Source organism: Babylonia areolata, chromosome 35 (genome assembly GCF_041734735.1).
Source record: "Babylonia areolata isolate BAREFJ2019XMU chromosome 35, ASM4173473v1, whole genome shotgun sequence".
NCBI classification, from domain to species: domain Eukaryota; kingdom Metazoa; phylum Mollusca; class Gastropoda; order Neogastropoda; family Buccinidae; genus Babylonia; species Babylonia areolata.
This window is the reverse complement of record NC_134910.1, coordinates 18938564-18963891: the sequence shown is the minus strand read 5'-3', so window position 1 is coordinate 18963891 and position 25328 is coordinate 18938564. Positions and strand designations below refer to the sequence as shown.

The following is a 25328-nucleotide window of genomic DNA, read 5'->3' as shown; positions in this document are numbered from 1 at the left end:
TGGGCACATGGAGGGTATTTCATCCACTGACCCCACTGGGCACATGGAGGGTATTTAATCCACTGACCCCATTGGGCACATGGAGGGTATTTAATCCACTGACCCCATTGGGCACATGGAGGGTATTTAATCCACTGACCCCATTGGGCACATGGAGGGTATTTAATCCACTGACCCCACTGGGCACATGGAGGGTATTTAATCCACTGACCCCATTGGGCACATGGAGGGTATTTAATCCACTGACCCCATTGGGCACATGGAGAGTATTTAATCCACTGACCCCACTGGGCACATGAGGGGTATTTCATCCACTGACCCCATTGGGCACATGGAGGGTATTTCATCCACTGACCCCACTGGGCACATGGAGGATATTTAGGCTGGTAACAGCCGTGGTGATTTGCACCAAAGGTAATCGTAAAAGCAATAAAAACACGTTAACATGAATTACCGTATAAAGAACAAACAAACAACAGTTAAATGCATAGAATAAACTGTAAGAAACAAATCATAAAGAATGGTAGTCATTTTTCAGTATTAATCCTGGGGATAGTTCTGGCTATGTTGCATATCTTTGTAATCACTCAACTGAATTTTACAGCCTGTACTTTAAAAAAATTAGAATAGATTATGCTCCTCGCCTTTTCAATCAAAATTTTTTTTTTAAAGCAATTAGATAAGTCATATTGCAGTGTTCTGTTCCAAATCTTTGTTCAGAGATCAGTCAAAACAATTTGTTTGAAAATGTTACGTCATGGTCATCATATAAAGCGTCGTTTATTTCACTGACATTGAGTCATTCACTGCCTTTGATGTGGTCCAGTCTTTGAGTGGCTATCAGGTTACCAGTCGACCTGTGTTGTTTTCATCAGGAACCCTCAGACCAGCTTTCCTTTCCTTTATTTCTGTCTCTTTATCTTGCTTATAGGGATTGGTCGACGTGTATTGTTCCCTTGTGTGGGTCTTATGAGAGTTTTTTTTTTGTTGTTGTTGTTTTTTATCTGAAGGGGGAGAGATTGGATGCAAGCCTGTATAGAAGTTTTCTTGGTTAGCATGTTGTGATTTCGGCTATAGTATTACTAAATTGCAATCGTGTGATCGTTCATAGATGCGTGTGTGAGTGTGTGTGTGAGCGAGAGAGAGAGAACTCGATTTTTTGTCTCCTTTTTTTTTTTTTTTTTTTTTTTTTATTGTAAAATGATACAACTCGGCTTTTTCAGTTCACCCCCCACCCCCAACCCATTCTGTCTTTCTGCCCTTACACCACCCCCATCCCACCCCACCACCTGCCCCCTACCCATTCTGTCTCTCTGCTCATACACCACCCCCATCCCACTCCACCACCCGCCCCCTACCCATTCTGTCTCTCTGCTCATACACCACCCGCCCCCTACCCATTTTGTCTCTCTGCTCATACACCACCCGCCCCCTACCCATTTTGTCTCTCTGCTCATACACCACCCGCCCCCTACCCATTCTGTCTCTCTGCTCATACACCACCCGCCCCCTACCCATTCTGTCTCTCTGCTCATACACCACCCGCCCCCTACCCATTTTGTCTCTCTGCTCATACACCACCCGCCCCCTACCCATTTTGTCTCTCTGCTCATACACCACCCGCCCCCTACCCATTCTGTCTCTCTGCTCATACACCACCCGCCCCCTACCCATTTTGTCTCTCTGCTCATACACCACCCGCCCCCTACCCATTCTGTCTCTCTGCTCATACACCACCCGCCCCCTACCCATTTTGTCTCTCTGCTCATACACCACCTGGACCCCACCCCCTGTCTCTGTAATGTGGAGGAAGAAAAGGACCATGCAGGTCTATGAGGAAGGGGGGGGGGGGGTTGTGAAGGGGTGGGTTAAGGGACCCCCCCCCCTTCCTGTCTCTCTGCTCATACACCACCCCCACCCCACCCCCCTGTCTCTGTAAAATGTGGAGGAAGAGAAGGACCATGCAGGTCTATGAAGAAGGGTGTGTGTGTGAAGGGGTGGGTTAGGGGAGTTGCACCCTGTGCTCCTGGTCCCCCAGTCCCAGACTAAATTTCCAAGAGTTGATGAACACTTAGAAACAAGTAATGGCTTTCCTCCTTGCCCAGAGTGGAGACTACTACTCTTCACACGTTCAATAACCCCCAGTCGTTTTTAGGGTCCACCCCTTTCCCTCCATCACCTTCTGCCACTGACGTCACCGACACGTCACCAGCTGACGGGGAGGCCAAAGGGAGAGAACTGGGTAGACGACGACCGGAAAGTTAATGACAGACCATAGTGTGAACTGCCAAGAAAGAACGGGAAAAAAGTGGATTTTTTTTTTTTTTTTTTTTGGTGGTTTTTTTGTTGTTGTTGGTTTTTTTTTTTGGGGGGGGGGGGTGTACGTTGAGTGCCCAGAATAAAACTTGGCATTTTCACTAACCGCCACACACAGAGAGAGACAGGGGCAGAGATGGAAGTCAGACAGACGGACAGCGCTGGTTTCAAACGATTTTATGCAGACAATTCAGTAACACACACACACACACACACACACACACACACACACACATATCCGCTATTCTCTTGACGGCAGTTCCAGAAAGCTCTCATTCAATTTTCTGTCCAATCCTCTCTCCGCTTTACCTCAGCCACACTGGCCATATCGGACAGCTGCCAATTTCATCAGCATGAAATATCTCACTTAGAACTTCCACTCGATGAAACAATCAGTCCATCATTTTTACTGCTGAGAGTCATAATAACAGGAACGGTAATGATGATAATAACTTGTGACAGTAATGATGATGATGATGACAATGATAATAATGATGATAATAACTACTAAAGAATAGTAATGATGATTATGATGATGATAATGATAACACATGATTACGATAGTGATTATACCAATAATGATGACGAATGGTCATTATAAGAAGAAATGATGTTTTAAAGAATACAAAAGAGAGGGAAAGAAATAAAGGGAGACAGCTCACACATGTATTAAGGGAAATGACTTAACATCCACATACCTCTGATTCCCGACAATTTGTAACATGCCCGAATCAGGTATCTTTTTACCTGCAAACCAAAAAAGCTTTTGTACAGGCTTCCATCCTATCTCTCTCACTACCCACACGCGGGAACAGTATTATCCAACGTTTCCTCATAAACAAAATTAAAAGAATGAATGAAAAAGAGCCTGAGAAGAAAGCCTGTCCAAGGTTTACAGCTGAAAATGATGAAGAGACTGACTGGTGACAGGGGATCGACCCAAAGAACAGACCACATCAAAGGCTATGAATAACTCCAGTGACGTCATTGAAGTCACTGATGCACACACGTTAATGACGTAAAACAGTCAACCAAACTGGTTTAATGATGTAAATTTACAACCAAACTGGTTTTAACTCATCAGTGAAGAAAGATTTGGAACAAATCGTTGCAAAGCGAACTACATCAAAGGACTGTGGCACTGACAGAGAGGTGACGGCATGTGCTCCCCTCTCCCCGCCCTCCACACAACCATCGTTCACAACTCATTGCAGATGGCACAAGAAAAAGAAGGAATCAATGTCCGTGCTGCCCCAGAATTGATCCTGATCTTGATCTACTCTGCCCGGACGTTTTTGGTTCTGCTCTCTGGATAAAGCTCCCAGGTTTAATTTTGGATAACAGTGTCAGCAGTATGCTGTGGAATCTTACATGGACGTGCACATGCATTAGCATGTATATAAACATGCCTGAGAACATGCCTCAACAAGTGTGTGTGAAAACACACATGTGCGACCACACACTCGCACATGCAAATACAAATGCAAATTCACTCCCAAAACATGTGAATGAGCTTTCATCTATCAAGTTAAAAATGATAAAATATGGCGTAAATTCAAAAGTCCCGCAAGATAAATATAATAATAATGATAATTTTTTAAAAAGGACATTTGGTATGCCCAGTCTGATAATACAAAAGCCCTGTGCGTTTACAATAAAATCTATATATTTTTAAAAAAATGTAATAACGTGTGTATGCTAAAACACGCAAATAAACCCGCACACACAAATCATCCCGTTCCAACTCCATCCTACAAACCCACACCCACTCCACACAAAATGTAGATACACACACGAACACGCGCACGCACAATGATCGTTCAAGGCTTATGAATGTGTGTACGTTTAGGAATAGTAAAAACAATAAAAGTAAAAAATTAAGTTGATTAAAACATGATAAAATCATGATGTTTCAAGTCTTAGACCTTTTACATTTCTGACTCTGTTTTGAAAGATCCAGAAGTCACCATTTTTTCATCCTATCATCCTATGAAATGATTTTTGACTCTTGCATCCTTGTGACATCTTAAAGCCACTGTACACATTATGTTGTTCCTGAAGTGATGAAAACAGTGTCTCTCAATGTGTGTTCCTGTGTCAGCCTTGGACCTTCATGGCACCGGGATCTCCACCAGTGGGGCCAAAGCCTTTCTGGAAGTGCTCAAGTTCAACACCACCATTGAGGTTCTGGACCTGCGCCGGAACCCCCTGATTGGTCAGTGTTGTGTCACATGATGACATCTGTGTCTCCTGACTGGTCCGTGCAATATCACATGATTAGTCCTTCTTTCCTGATTGGTTTGTTCTGTGTCACCTGATTGGTTTGTTCTGTGTCACCCGATTGGTTTGTTCTGTGTAGCCTGATTGGTTTGTTCTGTATCTCGTAGTTGGTCTGTACTTTGTCACATGGTTGATATGTATCACCTGATTGGTCTGTACTGTGTCACATGGTCTGTACTTTGTCACATGGTTGATATGTATCACCTGATTGGTCTGTACTGTGTCACATGGTTGATTGGTGTCACCTGATTGGTCTGTACTGTGTCACATGGTTGATATGTGTCATCTTATTGGTCTGTACTGTGTCACATGGTTGATGTCTTACCTGATTGGTCTGTACTGTGTCACATGGTTGGTGTGTATTGTGTCACATGGTTGATGTGTACTGTGTCACATGGCTGGTCAGTGTTGTGAATTATTATAGTGTGTAATTATTTCCCCCTGTCTCCCTACTTACTACTCATTTCCCCCTGATGGGCTCAACAGTAGAGTGGTTAAAAAAAAAAAAAAGAAGTGTCAGACTTTCAATTCAAGGGTTCATGGTTTGATCCTGGTATTGGTACCTTGTGGGATAAGGATTGGAATTTTTTTCTCATCTCCCTGGTCAACATATGAACCGACCTGCTAGTGCCTTTACCACCTTCAGGTGCGTAACATGCAGATCAATTACACATGTGATCCATGTGGGTTAGTGAAACATCAACATACCCAGAATGCACCTCCCTGTAAACGAAGAATGGCTGCATGCTTTGGTGGAGTAAAGATGGTCATGCAGGAAAAAGCCCACTCGTGGATATGACTGACCATCAGAGCTGCAGCCCAAGAACACAAAGTAAGGATTAGCTCCCATTCTTTTTCTTATATTATTTCAGTGGCAGCAGTACTTGTCTTGCATGCTAGAAAGGGTTATATGATTTACAGCAAGAGTTAAAACTGGATACTTAGTGAGAGAGGAGAGAGAAACAGAGACAGGTGAAAGAACAACCATGAAACAGGAAGTTGGGGGTGGGAGCAGGAGAGACTGCAGGAACCCAAATGACAAATCTGTATTGGAACCACTGTGTGTGTGTGTGTGTGTGTGTGTACATCTCTATGTATGTATGTGTGTGTGTGTGTGTGACAGATCGCAGTGTCCTTCACACCATCATGGAACACCTGATGATCAACTGTAACGGCAAAGAGACAGAGGTAAGTGAGACAGAGGGAAGACTGGCTTTCAGTGTGTCCATCACACAGTGCACTGCCCTGCTGGTGGTGTGTGTGTTGTGTTGGGCAGAAAAAGGGTGAGGGGATAGTCATGTAGATGACTACACACACGTTCGTCCATGCATGTTCAAGCACATATGCACATGCATGTATGCTTGGGCACTCAAACACACTTACTGGCAAACATGCACACATGCACATGCATGCATACTCACACACACAAACACACACAAAGAAGAAGGAACTGTATCATTTTCTGCCCTTGTTGATAGAACATGGTGACAGAGACACCACTCCACCCCACCCTCCCACTCCCAGACTTAAAATATACACCAGTGTTATCAAAATGTTATTTTGTGTGACCCAGCTGCTCTAGGCAAATATGCATGCAACCTTGTTCTGTTCTTGTGTGTGTGTGTGCAGATAATTGTGATGTTGTGCATGTATATGTGTGTTGTCTGCGAGTGTGTCTAAAAAGCACTTGTCTGCAAGATAAGTCATATTCATCCATGTGAAGATTTTCTCCAAGAGTAAATATAGGGATGATAAATTCACTGATTGCCAAAGTCAGATCAGATGTTTCTGCCCCTCAGCTGCCATCAAAAGTAAAGATTCCAAATGAAAGGGTTAGAATTCTTAGATAATACAAATCATTTTGCATTTCTTTTTTTTCTTCTTTTTTTTCTTTTTTTTTCTTTTTTCTTTTTTTTTGTCAGTGAGTCTTACCCAGGGTTTAGATGCCTATATTGTTTGGATAATTTATCCATCATTATCCATACAGAGTTATGGTTTTAATGATGTGGCTGTCATCAGTAAGAGTGGATGGTGTCGGTTCATTGGAACTGGTTTTAATTCCTGCTGTACCTTGCTGCTGTCATGATGTGGTACATGGGAGGCAACTTCATTTCATGTCGAATATACCAGTGAAGAGTGAGCTCCCCTCACTATCCACACATAATAAGAAAAACAATTTCTAAATCCCTTTTCCCCTCATGAATATCACTTTTCTTTTCAAAGTATTCAAGGAAATAGATAAAAGAGTTAATAATTCTTATTGTTTTGTTATTGTTTTCTTTTATTTTGAATTTTTAAAATGTGGGGGTTGCCATTCCAACACACAGTGATTGCAGCTTTGAACAACTTGAGGTTGTTTCACTCAACTCATTGCCTGAATAGCTCTTGGATGGGTAGACCACAGGTGTTTGTTTTTTTTATTGTTTTTTTTTATATTATGACTGACACTCTGACTCGATCATGACTGAATTATTTTACTTTATTATCCCAGAAAGCAGCATTCTGTTGATGTTCGGAGATTTTTTTTCATTGTTATCAATATCATTATCATAATTTAATCTACCATTATTACTTGCGTTATTATCATTATTATTGTCATTGATTTGTTGTTATTATCATGATTATTACTGCACAGTTCCAGTGGATTGAGCCAGCCGTGGAAGAAGAGAAGACGCCCAGTAAGCCTCAACGAAGTCGCCGTAAAACAACCAAAGTCCTGAACAACAGCATCGGGAAGAAAACCACCATTAAGGTGGGCACTGTGGACAGTCTGCTGAATGCTCCTTGCTTTGATTTGTGCTGTGCTGTGATGTGCTGTACTGTATTGTATTGCATTATATTGTACTGTCTTGTATTGCATTATATCAGACGTATGACAGCTCAGTGGTTAAAACGCCTGCCAGAAAAAGTGACTCAGTCCTGAAGTGGCGACCACCCTGGAGGCGCGGGTTCAAACCTGCTGAGGACCGGAAAAAAAAGAATTTTTAAATGGCAACAATACAAGGGCATCCAGGAGTCATGACGTGGGTGCAGCCCGGCCCCATTAGAGTGTAAGAAGTTAAGGGCCGAAACACTTGACTGAGGGGGGCTTCTTTGAAGACCTTGTACTGTCCAGCTGTCCCTAGAGTTTCTTATCACTACTGTATTGTATTGCATTACATTGTACTGTCTTGTATTGCATTACATTGTACTGTCTTGTATTGCATTACATTGTACTGTCTTGTATTGCATTACATTGTACTGTCTTGTATGCATTATATTGTACTGTCTTGTATTGCATTACATTGTACTGTCTTGTATGCATTATATTGTACTGTCTTGTATTGCATTATATTGTACTGTCTTGTATTGCATTACATTGTACTGTCTTGTATTGCATTACATTGTACTGTCTTGTATGCATTATATTGTACTGTCTTGTATTGCATTACATTGTACTGTCTTGTATGCATTATATTGTAGTCTTGTATGCATTATTTTGTACTGTCTTCTATTGCATTATATTGTACTGTCTTGTATGCATTATACTGTATTGTCTTGTATTGCATTATATTGTACTGTTTTGTATTGCATTATACTGTATTGTCTTGTATTGCATTATATTGTACTGTCTTGTATTCTGCTATGTTATACTGTGTGTCAACCTTTATTTTTCCTTATTTCTTCTTCTTCTTTTTTTTTACATACAGCACAGCATGTGTAACAGGTAAAAAAGAAAAGAATAAAGCACACAAACAAGAAAGATCATAGTAGTGTTACTGATATTAGTATACAGAATGTGTCCACCAATATTATTTGATCTTCATTTCTTCATGCCCTGTGGCATAAGGCCACCACGGGTGATCTACACCGCTGCCTGTCATGTGCTGTCTTCCTCCAGTCAAATAACAACCAGTCTTCCAAAAACAGAAATTGATTTTTTGGGCATATAAGCATAGCATGTATTTGTATTTGTATTTCTTTTTATCACAACAGATTTCTCTGTGTGAAATTCAGGCTGCTGTGCCCACGGAGAGCACGTCACCCTTTTTTTTTCTTTTTCTTTTTTTGTATTTTTTCCTACATGCAGTTTTATTTGTTTTTCCTATCAAAGTGGATTTCTCTACAGAATTTTGCCAGGAACAACCCTTTTGTTGCCATGGGTTCTTTTACGTGCACTAAGTGCATGGTGCACACGAGACCTCTGTTTATTGTCTCATCCGAATGACTAGCATCCAGACCACCACTCAAGGTCTAGTGGAGGGGGAGAAAATATTGGCGGCTGTGCCATGATTCGAACCAGCGCGCTCAGATTCTCTTGTTTGCTTCCTAGGCGGACGTGTTACCTCTAGGCCATCACTCCACATATGTCAACAGGCAGATGTTTTCTGTATATCACTCCACATATGTCGACAGGCTGATGTTTTGTGTATATCACTCCACATATGTCAACAGGCTGATGTTTTGTGTATATCACTCCACATATGTCAACAGGCTGATGTTTTGTGTATATCACTCCACATATGTCAACAGGCAGATGTTTTGTGTATATCACTCCACATATGTCGACAGGCAGATGTTTTCTGTATATCACTCCACATATGTCAACAGGCTGATGTTTTCTGTATATCACTCCACATATGTCAACAGGCTGATGTTTTGTGTATATCACTCCACATATGTCAACAGGCTGATGTTTTGTGTATATCACACCACATATGTCAACAGGCTGATGTTTTGTGTATATCACTCCACATATGTCAACAGGCTGATGTTTTGTGTATATCACACCACATATGTCAACAGGCTGATGTTTTGTGTATATCACTCCACATATGTCAACAAGCTGATGTTTTGTGTATATCACTCCACATATGTCAACAGGCTGATGTTTTGTGTATATCACTCCACATATGTCAACAGGCTGATGTTTTGTGTATATCACTCCACATATGTCAACAGGCTGATGTTTTGTGTATATCACTCCACATATGTCAACAGGCTGATGTTTTGTGTATATCACTCCACATATGTCAACAGGCTGATGTTTTGTGTATACCTATGGCAGGCTGTCAAGGTCTGACCAGTGTCCTGGTTTATGTGTGGGTCAGGCATCAGCATCCTCTCTTTTTCGGGTTGAATAGCGGATGTGGTGTAGTGTGTATGGATCAGCATGCATGCTGTGACACTTCTTTGAAACTGGAACTATCAAACGTTGGTAAATGTTGTAGATCTGTATATGTAGTGCAGGTAAACATGTGTTTGCCAATGCAGCTGCAGATCTCTAGTGTTCAGTTCCTTTAAAAAAAAAATGTCATTGTTCCAAAGAAAAACAGATGTCCTGATTGTTTCTTAAGAAAATGTCAAAATGTTTCTTTAAAATTATCCAAACTGTTTATTAGAAATGTCCATATTTATAACTGTCCTAATTGTTCCATAAAATGTCCAAATTGTTATTAAAAAATGAAATAAGATGAAATAAGTCAATTATTTCCATAAAATGTCAAAATTGTTCCAAAAAATGTCCAAATTCTTCTTTAGAAAAAAAGTCCAATTGTTAAATGTCAGAATTGTTCCTGAAAAAGATATCCAAAGATTTCTTAAAATGTTTGCCCAAACTGTTCCTTGAAAATGTTTAAATTGTCCAAATTGTTCCTGAAAAAAATATTCAAATTGTTGCTTTAAAAAATGTCCAAATTATTCCTGTATATATATATATATATATATATATATATATATATATATATATATATGATAGTTAGTCGTGTCCGACTATGACCATCGGAACAGCAGAGGAGGCAGCTGCTGTTCTGACTATTTGGGCTAGAATTTGATTATAATGGAGAGTGTCTTGCCCAAGTTACATCCCCACTCTCTCAGCCAAGTGGGTTTCAGGACATTCGGCGTTGGGATGGTTCCCAAAGGCCAACCAGCCCACAAGGCTGCAGCACTAAGAGCCAGTGCAATTTTGCCTCCTAGTTTGTGAGTCATAATCCTTCACAAAAGACTTAGCTGTAAATGATTTCCCATTGACTGGAGAAACCATTGATAATACAGCTCTCACTTTGCTGTTGGCCCAAATGTAAACTTATGTCAATCTGTGATATAAGCCAAGTGTTGGGCACAAATTATTCCTGTAAAACATTTCCAGATGTTGATGTCCAAATTGTTCCTAAAAAAATGTCTAAAATCTTTTGTTTTTGTTTTTATATGTTCAGATCATTCTTTTATAAGAATGTCCAAAATGTTCCTATAAAAATGCCCCAATGTTGAATGTCCAACTTGTTCCTGAGAAGTGTGTGTGTGCCCCCCACCACAGGTCACGCCGGGCAGCGGTCACCGGCGCAGCAAGTCGACCAGCTCTGTGTCCAGACAGGACCTGCTGGACAGCCTGAAGCCCACACCGGGCCTGCCATGGAGGACTGCTGCCCGCGCCAACAGATACAGGTACATACCTACCTGCCCTGGGGGGAGAGGGTGGAACTATATTCTGTTTGATCAGTTCATTTCAGTGTAATTTTCTCAGTGTACCTGTGGTAGGCTGTCAACGCCTGATGGAGGAAGAAGGGATTGCACATATCCATGTGGATTAATAAAGTGTTTTTGATTTTGAATTTGACAAAACAAGCTGTAAAGCTTTTGAACAGTCTGTCTTTGTTTCATAGAGTAACTTTGGTGTCATTCTGTCCACGCTGATTTGCCTAACCCTTTTCTGACCTAACTTACAACAGTTTCAGTTTCAGTTTCAGTTGCTCAAGGAGGCGTCACTGCGTTCGGACAAACCATATACGCTACACCACATCTGCCAAGCAGATGCCTGACCAGCAGCGTAACCCAACGCGCTTAGTCAGGCCTTGAGAAAAAACAACAGCAAAAAAAAAAAAAAAACAAAAAAAAAACAGGGGAATAAATAATAGATAAGCTTACATAAATAAATAAATAAATGAATAATAATTATAATATAGAAAAAGGTAGTAGTAATAATAATAGTGATACTAATAAAATGATTTTTTTTAAAAACTTACAACAATGGCTGTTAAGTTCTGAGATGTGGCTTTCTGACAACACCTATCAGCAAGCAGACTGGTCCAGTTTCTTGAAGTACCCTCTCTCAGCCCTGATGCACTGGGTGATTGTGTCAAACCACTTGTTAAAGAACTTGACCATGCTGACTGGGGTATGGAGGAGATAACACCCTTGAAGTGTGCTCAGGCACATTGAGAGGTCTGGACTTTCTTTCCCTGCAACTGCTTCTTGATGGAAAAGAACAGAAACCAGTCACATGGAGCCAGGTGTGGCAAGAAAGGTGGATGAAGAGTTTCTGCTGCAGTGTGAGTGCTGGTATTGTCGTGGTGGTACAGCAAGCCATAGGTACCAATGCATGGGCGGCGCTTGCACCATTCCTCAAAGACCTTGGGTAGGCACAGTTGATAGCAGTTGGGGTCACTGTCTTCCTTTCCTCGAGAGATACCGTGGCTATGTGGCCAGATCTGGAGAAGATACTCACCACCATTTGTTTGCCAGCACTCGTTGATCTCTTCAACTGTACAGGTGGGTCCTCACCTGGGATGACCCGCACAGCCATCTGCATGGTGTCCAGGTTGTGTTGAAAGACCCATATTTCGTCTCCAGTCAGGATTTCCCAGTCACAATTTGAATGTCCTCCAGTGAATTCCTCAACATGAAGGTACACCATTCTACTCAAAAAACCCTCTTGACCTCTTCAGTTGTGAAGTTGTGAAGGACTCAGTGGATGCAGCATCACCTGACACCAAGCTGATCGTGCAGGACTGTACTCAGGCTTCCCAGTGAAATGCCTATTGCCTGTTGTATCTTCTCATTTGTAATTGTGGCATTGTCTTTGATCAATGCCCTTGTCATGGTTACATTGTCCACGGTAACTGCTGTTACTGGATGGTGGGTAGAGTTGTCATCTTCAAATGTCAGTTTTCTGAGCTGAAATTCTCTGTACCACCTGGAAACTGTGGCCCTGAATGGAGACTGTTTCCCTGAACACATGGACAACCATGAAAGGCATTCTTCTGGAGACATGCCTTTTCATAAGTCACACAGAATCACTGCAAGAAAATCACTTCTGCTCAGTTCAGTGTTGGCTCGAGAAGCACAGTCAACCTGGCCGTACATTTGCTTTACAGTTAAAAATTCAATGGCCAGAAAATATGTGTGAATGCTATGATGAAAGTGGTGATTATCATGACATAATAATTTCTTTCGTCTGTTCATAAATTATTCAATTCATTTCAGTTCAAAATACTTTAATGTCTGCTTCAACCAAGACAGAAAATTCTATTTCAGCTCACTCAGTATGCCTGTCAGCAAATATCAAAGAGAAAAATGAATAATTAACACACCCTTCACACACATATCAGTTATATGAAAAGAAAAACATTTAGGTAAGACAGTATTACATTATAAGATAGAGTGAAACAACTGTGTGTGTTGTGCGCATGCGTATGCGTGTGTGTGTAGGTGTGCATGTGTGTGCACACGTGTGTGTGTGTGCCTGTGCCTCCATGTGCGCGAGTGTGTGCACGCGCATGTGCACGCACGTGTATGTTTGTTTCAATCATAAAAAGGAAAATAATCAGTAAGATTATTATAACATTTTAAAAGACAAATGCTCAACCACATGAAATTGAAAAACAAATAAGCAACTGGCTCACCCTTCCTTGATCATAATGCTCAAATGAATTATCATGTAAACATTCAAGGAACATTCAAGTAAGAAAACAAAATTTACATTTTAAGATAAAAGTGAAACATTCTAGTCATATAAAAGGAAAATATTCAGTAAAAAAAAATTATGATATTTTAAGACACAAATGAAATGAAAATAAACAAATAACCCATACACACTTCCCTTACCACTATGCAAACATCAATCATCATATGAAAAGAAAATGAAGACAAATTTAACTTTAAGACATGAAATACTGACAGAGCAAACTTTGAGCCTCGGGTCAGCAGCAGAGTCGCGCCCCTCTTCACAGAAGAAGTCACATCTCAGAACTTATTGAAAAGCCCTTGTGCAATACAACTGCTACAACTATTGCCACTATTACTGCTATTGCTGCTGCTTCTACTACTACAACTCCTACCACAACAAAACAAAATAATCATATCCTACTTTTCAACAAAACATGCTTAAGCTGTGCAATCAGTGATATGTCGGAATACAGGGGCTTCCCACCGGAGCGAACACCACGGAAGCCAATCGACGAATTGAGTGAGGCAGAGACCACATCAGTCCTGATCACGCGGGAGGACAGCTGTGTGGACCAGTCACTGGACACCATGGTGGAACTGAAGATGATGGAGGAGGATCGTATCAGCACTGACGTGCAGAAACGGCGGGAACAAGAAATACGGGCACTTCATGTGAGTGTGATTGGGGAATGTGCTTTCCTTGGTTTTTTTTGGAAATGGGGGTGAGGGGCTGGTATTTTGTTGGTTTTGTTTATGTGTAAGTGTGAATATATTGTATGGGTAGAATGGCAGTCTTTTTGATTTGTTGTTCAAGTCTAACGTTGATCAGTACATTTTACTGGCATTGTTATATTTTGCTGGTATTGTGTAGGGTGTGTCTAGCATGATGGTTATTGTTTTGTTTTAGTTTAAATGGAAACTAAAGGCACACACAATGACACTGCCCACACTGGACCCCCTCACACAGTGTCGTACAGAGAGGTATGATATTAACTCACTGTTTTCTGTGTCAAGGTGGAATTGGAGCAGATGCGACGAATGTTGAAGGAAGAGCGTGAGGAGCGTTCCAAGTCAGATAACCGTGTCATGCAGGTGAGAAGTCACATGTCATCAGTCTGAAAACCGAGTATGGCTGCCCCATGAGGGGGTGCTAGGAGCTCTTTCATAATAAACAGTGTCCCCACTTCCTGAGATTTCTTTGCCAGAAAATTCCTCTTTTCTATTGCTGTCTTTGTTTTTCACTTTCACTTTTTTTTTTCTTTTTTTTCTTCTTTTTTTTTTCTTTTTTTTGCTATTTTTTGCATTCACCTATGTTTTTTCTAGAAAGCGTTGAACATTTTAAAGTATTTTTCTGGACTTGATAATTGTTGTTGTTTTTTGCCATGTTTATTCTTTTATGAAACAGGCATTTGAGTTGCCTGCTGGCGTTCTTTTATGCCTGTTTTTATATCTCATTTGTTATGTATGATTGTGTTTATATGTTTTATCATGTTGATGGAATGATGATCAGAGGAATGTCCTAGGTTTGTGAATGTGGCTGTACCTGTGTCTGCTTTCCTTTTCCAGATTTCCACCTTTTCAGGCTGTATGGAATTGATAGTAGAATGTGTTCAGCCTTGGTGTGGCCCTGTGCAATCACCTTGGATATAACAGGGTTTGTATGTATGGTTTGGAAAAGTTAATAGAAACCAGTTAGCCTTTTAAAGGCCTAAACAGCAGGGCCCAAATCTCTCCTATTCCAACAGAACTCAGGTACCCAGTCATACCTGGTCGCAGTGAGGAAATAGTTTGATGTTGTCCTGTCCAAAAATTTTGTTTTAAAAATCTTTGTGGTGTTTTCTTTAAAAAGGGCAGGATGTTAAGAAAAATTCAAACTTGAATTCACAACCCTGTATCAGCATGATTAGGTATGTTAATAATTAGGATAGCATCATTCATGGGCTGCTGCTCCCACCTTCACTCATACAAATGGGTTTTTATGTGTATGACTGTTTTGTACCTCCGCCATGTAGGCAGCCATACTTAGTTTTCAGGGGTGAAATAACAACAATAATACAGAAGTTTGTGTTGTGACTGTTGTTGTTGTCAGTTGATGATGGAAAACCGACGACTGGAGGACGACCTGAGGATAGCCAAATTGCGCAGCGCATCAGGACAGCACGCCCATGAAGCGTCGATGATCCATGATGACAGTGTGCTGGACAGCATTGAGTCGTCCTTCAAACAGTTCCACGCCTTCCTTGACATGCTACGTGAGGCAGGGTACTGCTGGCAGCTTATCATTCCTTACTCTAACTGCAGTCACAGGATTCCCATACTGTAACAGTAGTTTACAATATTTCCTTACTCTGTCACTTAAAGGATATTTATGTTCCATAAGAGTGCAAAGATTTTCATACTCCAGTAGCACTAATAGCAGTCAAATGGTTTCCATATTCTGACAGTAATCAAATTATTTCCAAACATCCTCCAACTGTCTCTCCCTGAACAAACTGTCCTCCTCCAACTGTCTCTCCCTGAACAACCTGTCCTCCTCCAACTGTCTCTCCCTGAACAACCTGTCCTCCTCCAACTGTCTCTCCCAGAACAACCTCTCCTCCTCCAACTGTCTCTCCCTGAACAGCCTGTCCTCCTCCAACTGTCTCTCCCTGAACAACCTCTCCTCCAACTGTCTCTCCCAGAACAACCTCTCCTCCTCCAACTGTCTCTCCCTGAACAGCCTCTCCTCCAACTGTCTCTCCCAGAACAACCTCTCCTCCTCCAACTGTCTCTCCCAGAACAACCTGTCCTCCAACTGTCTCTCCCTGAACAACCTCTCCTCCAACTGTCTCTCCCAGAACAACCTCTCCTCCTCCAACTGTCTCTCCCTGAACAGCCTCTCCTCCAACTGTCTCTCCCAGAACAACCTCTCCTCCAACTGTCTCTCCCAGAACAACCTCTCCTCCAACTGTCTCTCCCAGAACAACCTCTCCTCCTCCAACTGTCTCTCCCAGAACAACCTCTCCTCCTCCAACTGTCTCTCCCAGAACAACCTGTCCTCCTCCAACTGTCTCTCCCAGAACAACCTCTCCTCCTCCAACTGTCTCTCCCTGAACAGCCTGTCCTCCTCCAACTGTCTCTCCCAGAACAACCTCTCCTCCTCCAACTGTCTCCCAGAACAACCTGTCCTCCAACTGTCTCTCCCTGAACAGCCTCTCCTCCAACTGTCTCTCCCAGAACAACCTCTCCTCCTCCAACTGTCTCTCCCAGAACAACCTCTCCTCCTCCAACTGTCTCCCTGAACAACCTCTCCTCCTCCAACTGTCTCCCTGAACAACCTGTCCTCCAACTGTCTCCCTGAACAACCTCTCCTCCAACTGTCTCCCTGAACAACCTCTCCTCCTCCAACTGTCTCCCTGAACAACCTGTCCTCCTCCAACTGTCTCCCTGAACAACCTCTCCTCCTCCAACTGTCTCCCTGAACAACCTCTCCTCCTCCAACTGTCTCCCTGAACAACCTCTCCTCCAACTGTCTCCCTGAACAACCTCTCCTCCTCCAACTGTCTCCCTGAACAACCTCTCCTCCAACTGTCTCCCTGAACAACCTCTCCTCCTCCAACTGTCTCTCCCTGAACAACCTCTCCTCCAACTGTCTCTCCCTGAACAACCTCTCCTCCTGCAACTGTCTCTCCCTGAACAACCTCTCCTCCTCCAACTGTCTCCCTGAACAACCTGTCCTCCAACTGTCTCTCCCTGAACAACCTGTCCTCCAACTGTCTCTCCCTGAACAACCTGTCCTCCAACTGTCTCCCTGAACAACCTCTCCTCCAACTGTCTCCCTGAACAACCTCTCCTCCAACTGTCTCCCTGAACAACCTCTCCTCCTCCAACTGTCTCTCCCTGAACAACCTCTCCTCCAACTGTCTCTCCCTGAACAACCTCTCCTCCTCCAACTGTCTCTCCCTGAACAACCTCTCCTCCTGCAACTGTCTCTCCCTGAACAACCTCTCCTCCTCCAACTGTCTCCCTGAACAACCTGTCCTCCAACTGTCTCTCCCTGAACAACCTGTCCTCCAACTGTCTCTCCCTGAACAACCTGTCCTCCAACTGTCTCCCTGAACAACCTCTCCTCCAACTGTCTCCCTGAACAACCTGTCCTCCAACTGTCTCTCCCTGAACAACCTCTCCTCCAATTGTCTCTCCCTGAACAACCTGTCCTCCAACTGTCTCTCCCTGAACAACCTCTCCTCCAACTGTCTCCCTGAACAACCTGTCCTCCTCCCTTGTTTGTCTAGCTTCCTCCCTATCTTCTTGGATACGCCTTTCTTCTCTGATGCACCTAGCGTCCTCTTCTTCTCTGATGCGCCTAGCCTTCTCTTCTTCTCTGATGCGCCTAGCCTCCTCTTTCTCTTCTCTGATGCGCCTAGCCTCCTCTTTCTCTTCTCTGATGCACCTAGCGTCCTCTTCTTCTCTGATGCACCTAGCCTCCTCCTTCTCTGATGTGCCTAGCCTCCTCTTTCTCTTCTCTGATGCGCCTAGCCTCCTCTTTCTCTTCTCTGATGCGCCTAGCCTCCTCTTTCTCTTCTCTGATGCGCCTAGCCTCCTCTTTCTCTTCTCTGATGTGCCTAGCCTCCTCTTTCTTTTCTCTGATGCGCCTAGCCTCCTCTTTCTCTTCTCTGATGCGCCTAGCCTCCTCTTTCTTTTCTCTGATGCTCCTAGCCTCCTCTTTCTTTTCTCTGATGCGCCTAGCCTCCTCCTTCTCTGATGTGCCTAGCCTCCTCTTCTTCTCTGATGCGCCTAGCCTCCTCTTCTCTGATGCGCCTAGCCTCCTCCTTCTCTGATGTGCCTAGCCTCCTCTCTCTCTTCTTTGATTGCATCTATCACAAATACAAATACACAACTCCCTCACCTGTCACCAGGTAGACAAACAGGCATACCTCTGGCCCAGAGTGAAAACACAGACCACACACAGAGGAAGAAGAGGGTGACAAGGAAAACGCCCCACTACTTCTGTCAGACGGCACCCAGCAGCTCACATGCTGGAACGGCGACCTGTCTCTAAGAGAGCCTGGCATCAAAATCTCAGCTGAATCTGTCTACCTAGCCTACATTAATTTCTGAACTCGCTTAGAGTTCAAAAATGCTCAAGGAATAGGAACATGCCACACACATATCCCAGAGATGCACGTGCATACGCCCAGTGTTAAACTGAGCATATACACGAAGGAGAGAGGGTGATGAAGGAGAGAGGAAGAGAGAGAGGGGGGAAGAAGGGAGGGGGAAAGAGGGAAGGAGAAGAGAGGTGCACACAGCACGTACACAGATCGCCAATGAGCCGTGACAGATGACTAACACACAGTGCTGTATGACAGACTGGGAGAGCTGATCACCATGGCAGGGCTGACGGAGGACCAGATGTCGTTCAGTCGCAGCTTCCTCAAGTCGCCCAACAAGTCCCTAGCCAACATGTCCACCATCCATGGCAACAGACCCTCACGGGGCAGTCACGTGCAGCGGTCCGATAACTTGCGTCCTGGTCAGTGACTGGTGCTGACTGTGTGTTGGTCTGTGGGTGTCAAGTTTTGTTTGCCTTCTCAGTAATTGTTCATGCGCTCATTTCTTTTTTGTCTGTTTGTGTGTGTGAGTCCCCCTCTTGTCCATTATATGATGATCTTTAATTTCATGGCAATGTGAGATTCATGGTGCTATATATGTTATGTTTTTGTGCATTGTCTTGTCTTCCCCACCACCTCTCTCACTCCCACTGTCTCTGTCTCTCATTCTCCCTCTCTCCTCTCTTCCCCTTTCTTGTCTCCACAAACTCAGTCTCTCTCATGCACTCTCTCCCTCCACCCAGCCATACCTCTTTTTCTGTCCCTCTCTCTCTCCCTCTCTTTTTCTGTCCCTCTCTTTCTCCCTCTCTTTCTCTCTCCCTCTTCCCCACCCCTCTGTCTCTCTTCGCCTCCATCATCATTACCACAACACCCCAGCTGATGAAACGAAATGAAACAAAGTTTATTCAGTTTAGGCCTCCCTGAAGGGGGTTACACAGATATAAAACTATAATTATAAACACATGCACACACCCATATGTATACACACACAAATATATAGATATAAATAGCACACACAAGATAACTACTCCAGCTGACCAGCAGCCTTGTTGTACTGTCCCAGGGTCTGCAGGCAGTGTGCGTCAGGCTGGAGGTCACACAATGGGTCACATCAACAGCACGGCCTACCTGAAGGAGAAGGCGGAAGCGGACGAGGTTTACCGGCGACTGTTGCGTCAAACCAGCGGTGCCTTCACGTCAGGGATCTCCGTTGACCCCCTTCCTATCAGCCCCCTGACACAGCGTGAGTCGCTGCTCGTTTAGTCATGGTTTATGTCTCTCATCATGAGTCATGTGTCTGAATGATCATTTTGACAACATAAACAGTTTGCTAACATGAACAGTAATTGTTTTACTCAACTTTTTGATTTTGTCACACACAAAAATATGAAGCTACCACTCGTGTTTTTCTACAAATACTTTGTTCATTTCCTTACCATCTCTCCAAAATGATGATTATGTTCATTTCCTTACCATCTCTCCAAAATGATGATTATGTTCATTTCCTTACCATCTCTCCAAAATGATGATTTGTTCATTTCCTTACCATCTCTCCAAAATGATGATTTGTTCATTTCCTTACCATCTCTCCAAAATGATGATTTGTTCATTTCCTTACCATCTCTCCAAAATGATGATTATGTTCATTTCCTTACCATCTCTCCAAAATGATGATTTGTTCAGTTCTGTCATGCTGTTCCAAAAGCCTTGGGTGCTGTTACTACAAGGACTATATCATCAAAAGACACTAACAATAAAAACAAAAGTTGATGTGTAAATGTGTTTTCCATCATCCTGAACACCTACACTCTCTCCTACCCTGCCATGTCTCCACATTCCCAGATTCCAGTACTCCACACTCACCCACTGTTCCTCCTATCTCTCGACCTTCTACTTGGAATGAGCTCTGTCTTTGGCTTTGTCATATTCCTGTACTCAGCTCTTGTAAGTCTTTCAAAACTACCTCCCCATCCCTCCCATTTCTGGTCCACACTGTGTCAGGCTTTCTGTTTACATATATTTCCAAGTTTTGTCTTTCATCCCTCAGAATCAGAGAGTACTCTGAATGAATGACTGGCATAAAAACGTTTTCATTTGTCTCCACACAAGATCCAGTGCAATGTAATCTTTAACTGTTATCATTATTGTATCTCCTGCAGTGTCGGGCGACCTTGCTGTGGATCCCAAGGCGACACATGCCACCTCCTCCACCACCCCCCAGGAGGAAGGTGAAGTGACCCACACACCCCCCAACGTGGACTCTCCCTCTGACCCATTGTCGGGTCGCCGCATGAACCCCACCCCCACACAGGACTCGGACAAGGTTCTGAAGGGACCCGAGGACGAACCCTCCCCCCGCCCTGTCCCCACCCCGAGACACAGGACTGCTGCCGGCAGGGAGGAGGGGAAAGGTGAGGAGGAGGGGGGGGGGGGGGTCTTCATGAAGTGTAGTGTTGTGGGGGAGAAAATAACAATATAATACATGCCTTGCACTTGAATGCACTGATTTCTTTGATTTTTGTTTGTTTTTTGTTTGTTTGTTTTTTTTTGTTTTGTTTTTTTAGAAGAAGAAGGAAAAAAAGAATTGGTGGGAGTATTTCTGTATTTCACAGAATTCCTTTTTGGCATTCTGGCAGTTTGTGATGGTTGCGTGAGGGTTTTCCCTTTATTTTAATCTGTGTCAGAATTACGACATGCGCCTTCAGTTAAGCAGCCCCTGGGCCTCTGCCACAAACTTTTCAGTGTTACAAAAATCAGTCACTTCTATCGGCAAATTGGGAATTTTGGGGGGATGATTTTTTGTTCTTCCTTCATTTCACTTTGTTTTGGTCTTGACACACATTCCAGATAATGAAGCAGTCCCTGGCCTGTAGACACAAATGTTTTCAGGATGAAAGTCAGTCACTCCTTCCCACATGGAGGGGTGCTCCTCATGGAGTGAAGTGATGTGCAGTAAAGTATCATGGGATGGGTAAAAAATTATATATATATATATGTATATGTATACGTATTTCCTTGTGCGGATTTCCAATTTAGCGATTTCTTTTCTTTCCTTTTTTTCTTCTTTTTTTTTTTTTTTTTTTTGTATCAAGACAAGCATGTCAGTTAAGATTCTTTCAAGTTGTTTTTTCTTCTTCTTCCCAAGTGGAGGGATGATCATCATGGAGTGAAATGACATGGAGTTATATGGGAGGATATACATACATACATGCATACATAAGATAAGATAAGAATAAGATAAGAATAACTTTATTATCTCCAACTGGAGAAATTTGGTCAGGTGCATTATCACAACATAGACAAGTAAACAACATGGGGACCATAACTGTAAAAATCAACAACAGCTTTTACGAATATTACGAAGATACAAATGTAAAAATAATATCACATACACCGTTTCATACATACATCCACACACTGCAGGTAATAACTAGTATTCTTAATGTAAAAACAGAAAGAATTAAGAAACATTATTTGAATATAATTATAAACATAGCCTACTATACTGCACATTGATTATAATAGATAAGAATAAAGATAAATTGCGGAAAACCACAACCAGATAATCAGCACACACCTGCAACCCCACCCCCACCCCCACCCACCCCACACACACGGATTACTTGATTAAACAAGACTGAAGAGTAATAAACATATGTTCTCAAATAAAAGCATTTCACATACATACATATATATATATTTGTATATGCACACACACGTAGATAAATAGACAGACAGTCTGATTTTTGGCATGAATGCACAGATTTTCTGAAGAAAAGAAAAGAATGTGATATGGTAGAAAGTCAAAATTAGATTAAAAGTGAGGGATACAATTTTTTGGAAACTTTGAAAAGAAAACTGAGCACACACTTTGACATTGTCAGTCTTGGGTACCAGTGAAGGAGGGAGACAGCGATAAAATCCATGGACACTTGAATAAAAGCTGAGCGCCCATAGCAGTTTTCTTCCTGATATATCATTTCACTGTACCTTTTCACTTTGACTCCTTAACTTGAACTGGCAGAAAAAGATCAAAGAATGAAGCTGATAGGAGTCATTGCAACAGACTGCAAGAAATAGGTGTACATGAAAATAGATTTATCCAAAAGACAATGACTTATTTTGGATCTTTCCACTACCCCACTCCCACCCCCATGCTTTTGTGAGTATCTTTTCTCTGAATAAACAGAATTGTTCACATTCAGCATTTCATAGCACAATGATATAATTCCAGTTAACAAAGTGCCACACGGGTGTGTACCACACACTGTAACCATGGTGATGGGTCAGCAGGGGACATGGCCGACACCCCAGCAGAGCGCCGAGCAGTGTCGCGGACCAGTGAAGCCAACTACAGCATGGACAGCTTTGAGCAGTCCTTCGTCAGTGAACGGGAGGAGGTGGTGGTCATTGGTGACGATGCTGACCTGTTGGAGTCACCCAACTCCCGACCCATCATGCTGGACAGTGAGGATGACGACTTTTAACCAGCTGTCATGCTGCCTGCCTTCATGGCATGGCCGATCAGATGACTCACACACTTGTGGATTGTATCCTTCACTTTTTACATTGCCGTTTATTTCTTTTGTCAAGAAGATGGATGAGATGAGAATCGTTCTGCTGTCACAACCTTGAACTTCCCCCCCTGCTGTGTTTGACCCCTGGATGATTCTGGTCTGGGTAGAATGACCCCCAGGGTTTGTGGCTGATCAGCACAGACCCCTTCTGGTTTGAAACTGCTCTGTCTCTAGGGATTTAATCCAGCCAATAATAAAGAAACAGGGCCATTTTGGGCTTGCCTTTACAAACACCCCCCCTTCCTCTCTCCAATTCAACTTTACGGAAGCAAACATGACAGAGTTCTACTTTGATTGATTCTAACTGGGCCAAATTTCCCTCCAGGGGTCATTCTAAGCCCCCCATATCTATTATGAATGGAGTGGGTGTGAGGGGGGGGGGGGTAAAATTCAACTGGGGGATCAGTTCCGACTAGCTGAACAGTTGAATGGTCAATCCACACAGACCCGGAGTTGATCTGTGCTTGCCATGTTTACCCTGCAAAGACCAGTGTGGGTACAAATAGGCTGCTACACCACACTTTGGTGAGTGAGTTCATGAAGCAAGAAAGATACATCAAAAGAATTCCAGCTGTTTGAAGGTGTTTCTCCTTGTTTAGTGGTTGAATTCTTGTCATCCATGAAGGTCCAAATCATCAGATTTAATGGTCTTTTTTTTCTTTTCTTTTTTCTTTTCTCATTTGTCAATGGCTTATCAATGTGTGTAAACTCTTGTTTTCACAGCTCTTATCTTGATGTTCCATCGTTAGTATTAGCCTTTGTTGACCTTTTTTTTGTTTGTTTGTTTGTTTCAAGCCCTTTACCATAACCAGTAAACTGTTTTGTCAGCAGTTCTGTTTAGTTGCTTTAATTTTTTGTTCTTTTTTCTAAGAAATCTCAAGGCCTGACAAGGGGTCTATGCGTAGGTCAGGCATCTGCTGTTTTTTTTTCAGTCTCTATTAAAACACAGATGTGGATCAGTCCACACACCTTAACGCCTCCCTGAAACTGAAAACCGACTTTCACGACACAAAGATTTCTCTCCCAGTCTCTGTGTCTCTGTTATATTTTCTGTGGAACAGAAAAAAGATGTGATATCTGATGAGGAATGATGTAAGTTGCTGAATCAAACAAAAGGAAATATTTTTCCTAAAATTAGATTTAATCTAACACTTACCATGACCCACTGGTGCAGACTGTGGCAGGGGTCTGATTCCTGTCCTGTGCAAAATACAAACTGCACCCAAACAGACATGGACGGTGGCTGTGACAAGCAACCTTTGTTTGAACCCCATGTGTCTCACTGTTTTGACCACTCACGTTTAATTCTTTAACAATATTTTTAAAAGCCAGTTTATACTTTAAATGTTTTGTTTTTTAATTAACTGCTGTAGGAATATTGTTCAGGTTCTTCTTGCAGGTAAAGCTTTGAAACTGGACACACTGATCAACTCTTGTGCATGTGTGATACAGTGACATGCAGTATTGCCTTTTTTATGGATGAAGAGGGCTGTTAAAGGCTGTTTCAACTATTCTTCCTTGTTTTCAATTGGTTTTTGTTACAGAAACCTAATGCAAAGATACAGTGGTACCTGCTGCTAATGTCAGATACACTGCCACCTGCAGACTGTGTTGCCATCATATGTCTACTTTGTTCTGATGCCTGCTGTGTCAAGGCTGCCCACAGACTTTTTTCGAATATACACATTTATAATTCTGAGTTTTGCTTGTGACCTTTGAAAGATTGTTGTAGATATAACAGAGAACTGGTGATCTTTGGGTTTGAATATGTAGACACTGACATGGTCACTGTAAGCTATTCTAAACCACCTTGTAATGAATGGACAATAAACCAAGGAGAAATGTCAACTCCATTCAAAATGTAAGTCCTGCTGCCAGTGGTGGCAAACACAAGAAAGTAGAATCTTCAACACAGACTGACTTTTATTGTGCATCAGTTTGATGTGCATTGTGGTGATATCCTGCATGTTATTTATTGTCACATTGACATTGTTATTATGCTTCCTTTGAACAAATGCTGTGCAAGTGATGTTCTATGCAATATTGGATATCTTCATGCAAGATGCGTGTCCAGTACATGTTTGAATGAATGGTATAGGACAGACTAAACACTGTAGGGTTTGACAAAGATGTCAGATTTGTTACGTTACATGATGATACACTCTGCCACATGTGTGTGTGATTCCACTTTGTGACAGGTGCTTAAATTGGCTTTAATCTTTTCTTTGTTCAAATGCAGCAATTGTACAGTTGTTTTGTTTTATCATTTGTCTGATGATTGCTGTAGGGTACAGGTCAGTACTTTTTGTCTGTTCATTCTGAACAATAACACCCCTAAAACTAAGATGTTAAAACT

The 25328-nt window shown here is 42.5% G+C and overlaps 1 protein-coding gene across 2 annotated transcripts in view; it reads left to right on the top strand.

The window, feature by feature from the left end:
- Window positions 1-24746, top strand: part of LOC143277886 (centrosomal protein of 78 kDa-like) — a 191440-nt gene extending 166694 nt beyond the window's left edge. The window contains exons 8-19 of one of the 2 annotated variants that reach the window (XM_076582838.1): window positions 4418-4531; window positions 5720-5784; window positions 7232-7348; window positions 10895-11022; window positions 13776-13974; window positions 14317-14394; window positions 15392-15564; window positions 18654-18817; window positions 19459-19638; window positions 20555-20806; window positions 22689-22862; window positions 24517-24746. In XM_076582838.1, the coding sequence (XP_076438953.1) occupies window positions 4418-4531; window positions 5720-5784; window positions 7232-7348; window positions 10895-11022; window positions 13776-13974; window positions 14317-14394; window positions 15392-15564; window positions 18654-18817; window positions 19459-19638; window positions 20555-20806; window positions 22689-22862; window positions 24517-24524 (1652 nt within the window). In that variant the 3' untranslated portion in view covers window positions 24525-24746. Of the gene's footprint in view, window positions 1-4417; window positions 4532-5719; window positions 5785-7231; window positions 7349-10894; window positions 11023-13775; window positions 13975-14316; window positions 14395-15391; window positions 15565-18653; window positions 18818-19458; window positions 19639-20554; window positions 20807-22688 lie in introns of both variants that reach the window. The other variant, XM_076582837.1, reaches the window with a different exon arrangement.
- The last annotated feature ends 582 nt before the right edge of the window (window positions 24747-25328 follow it).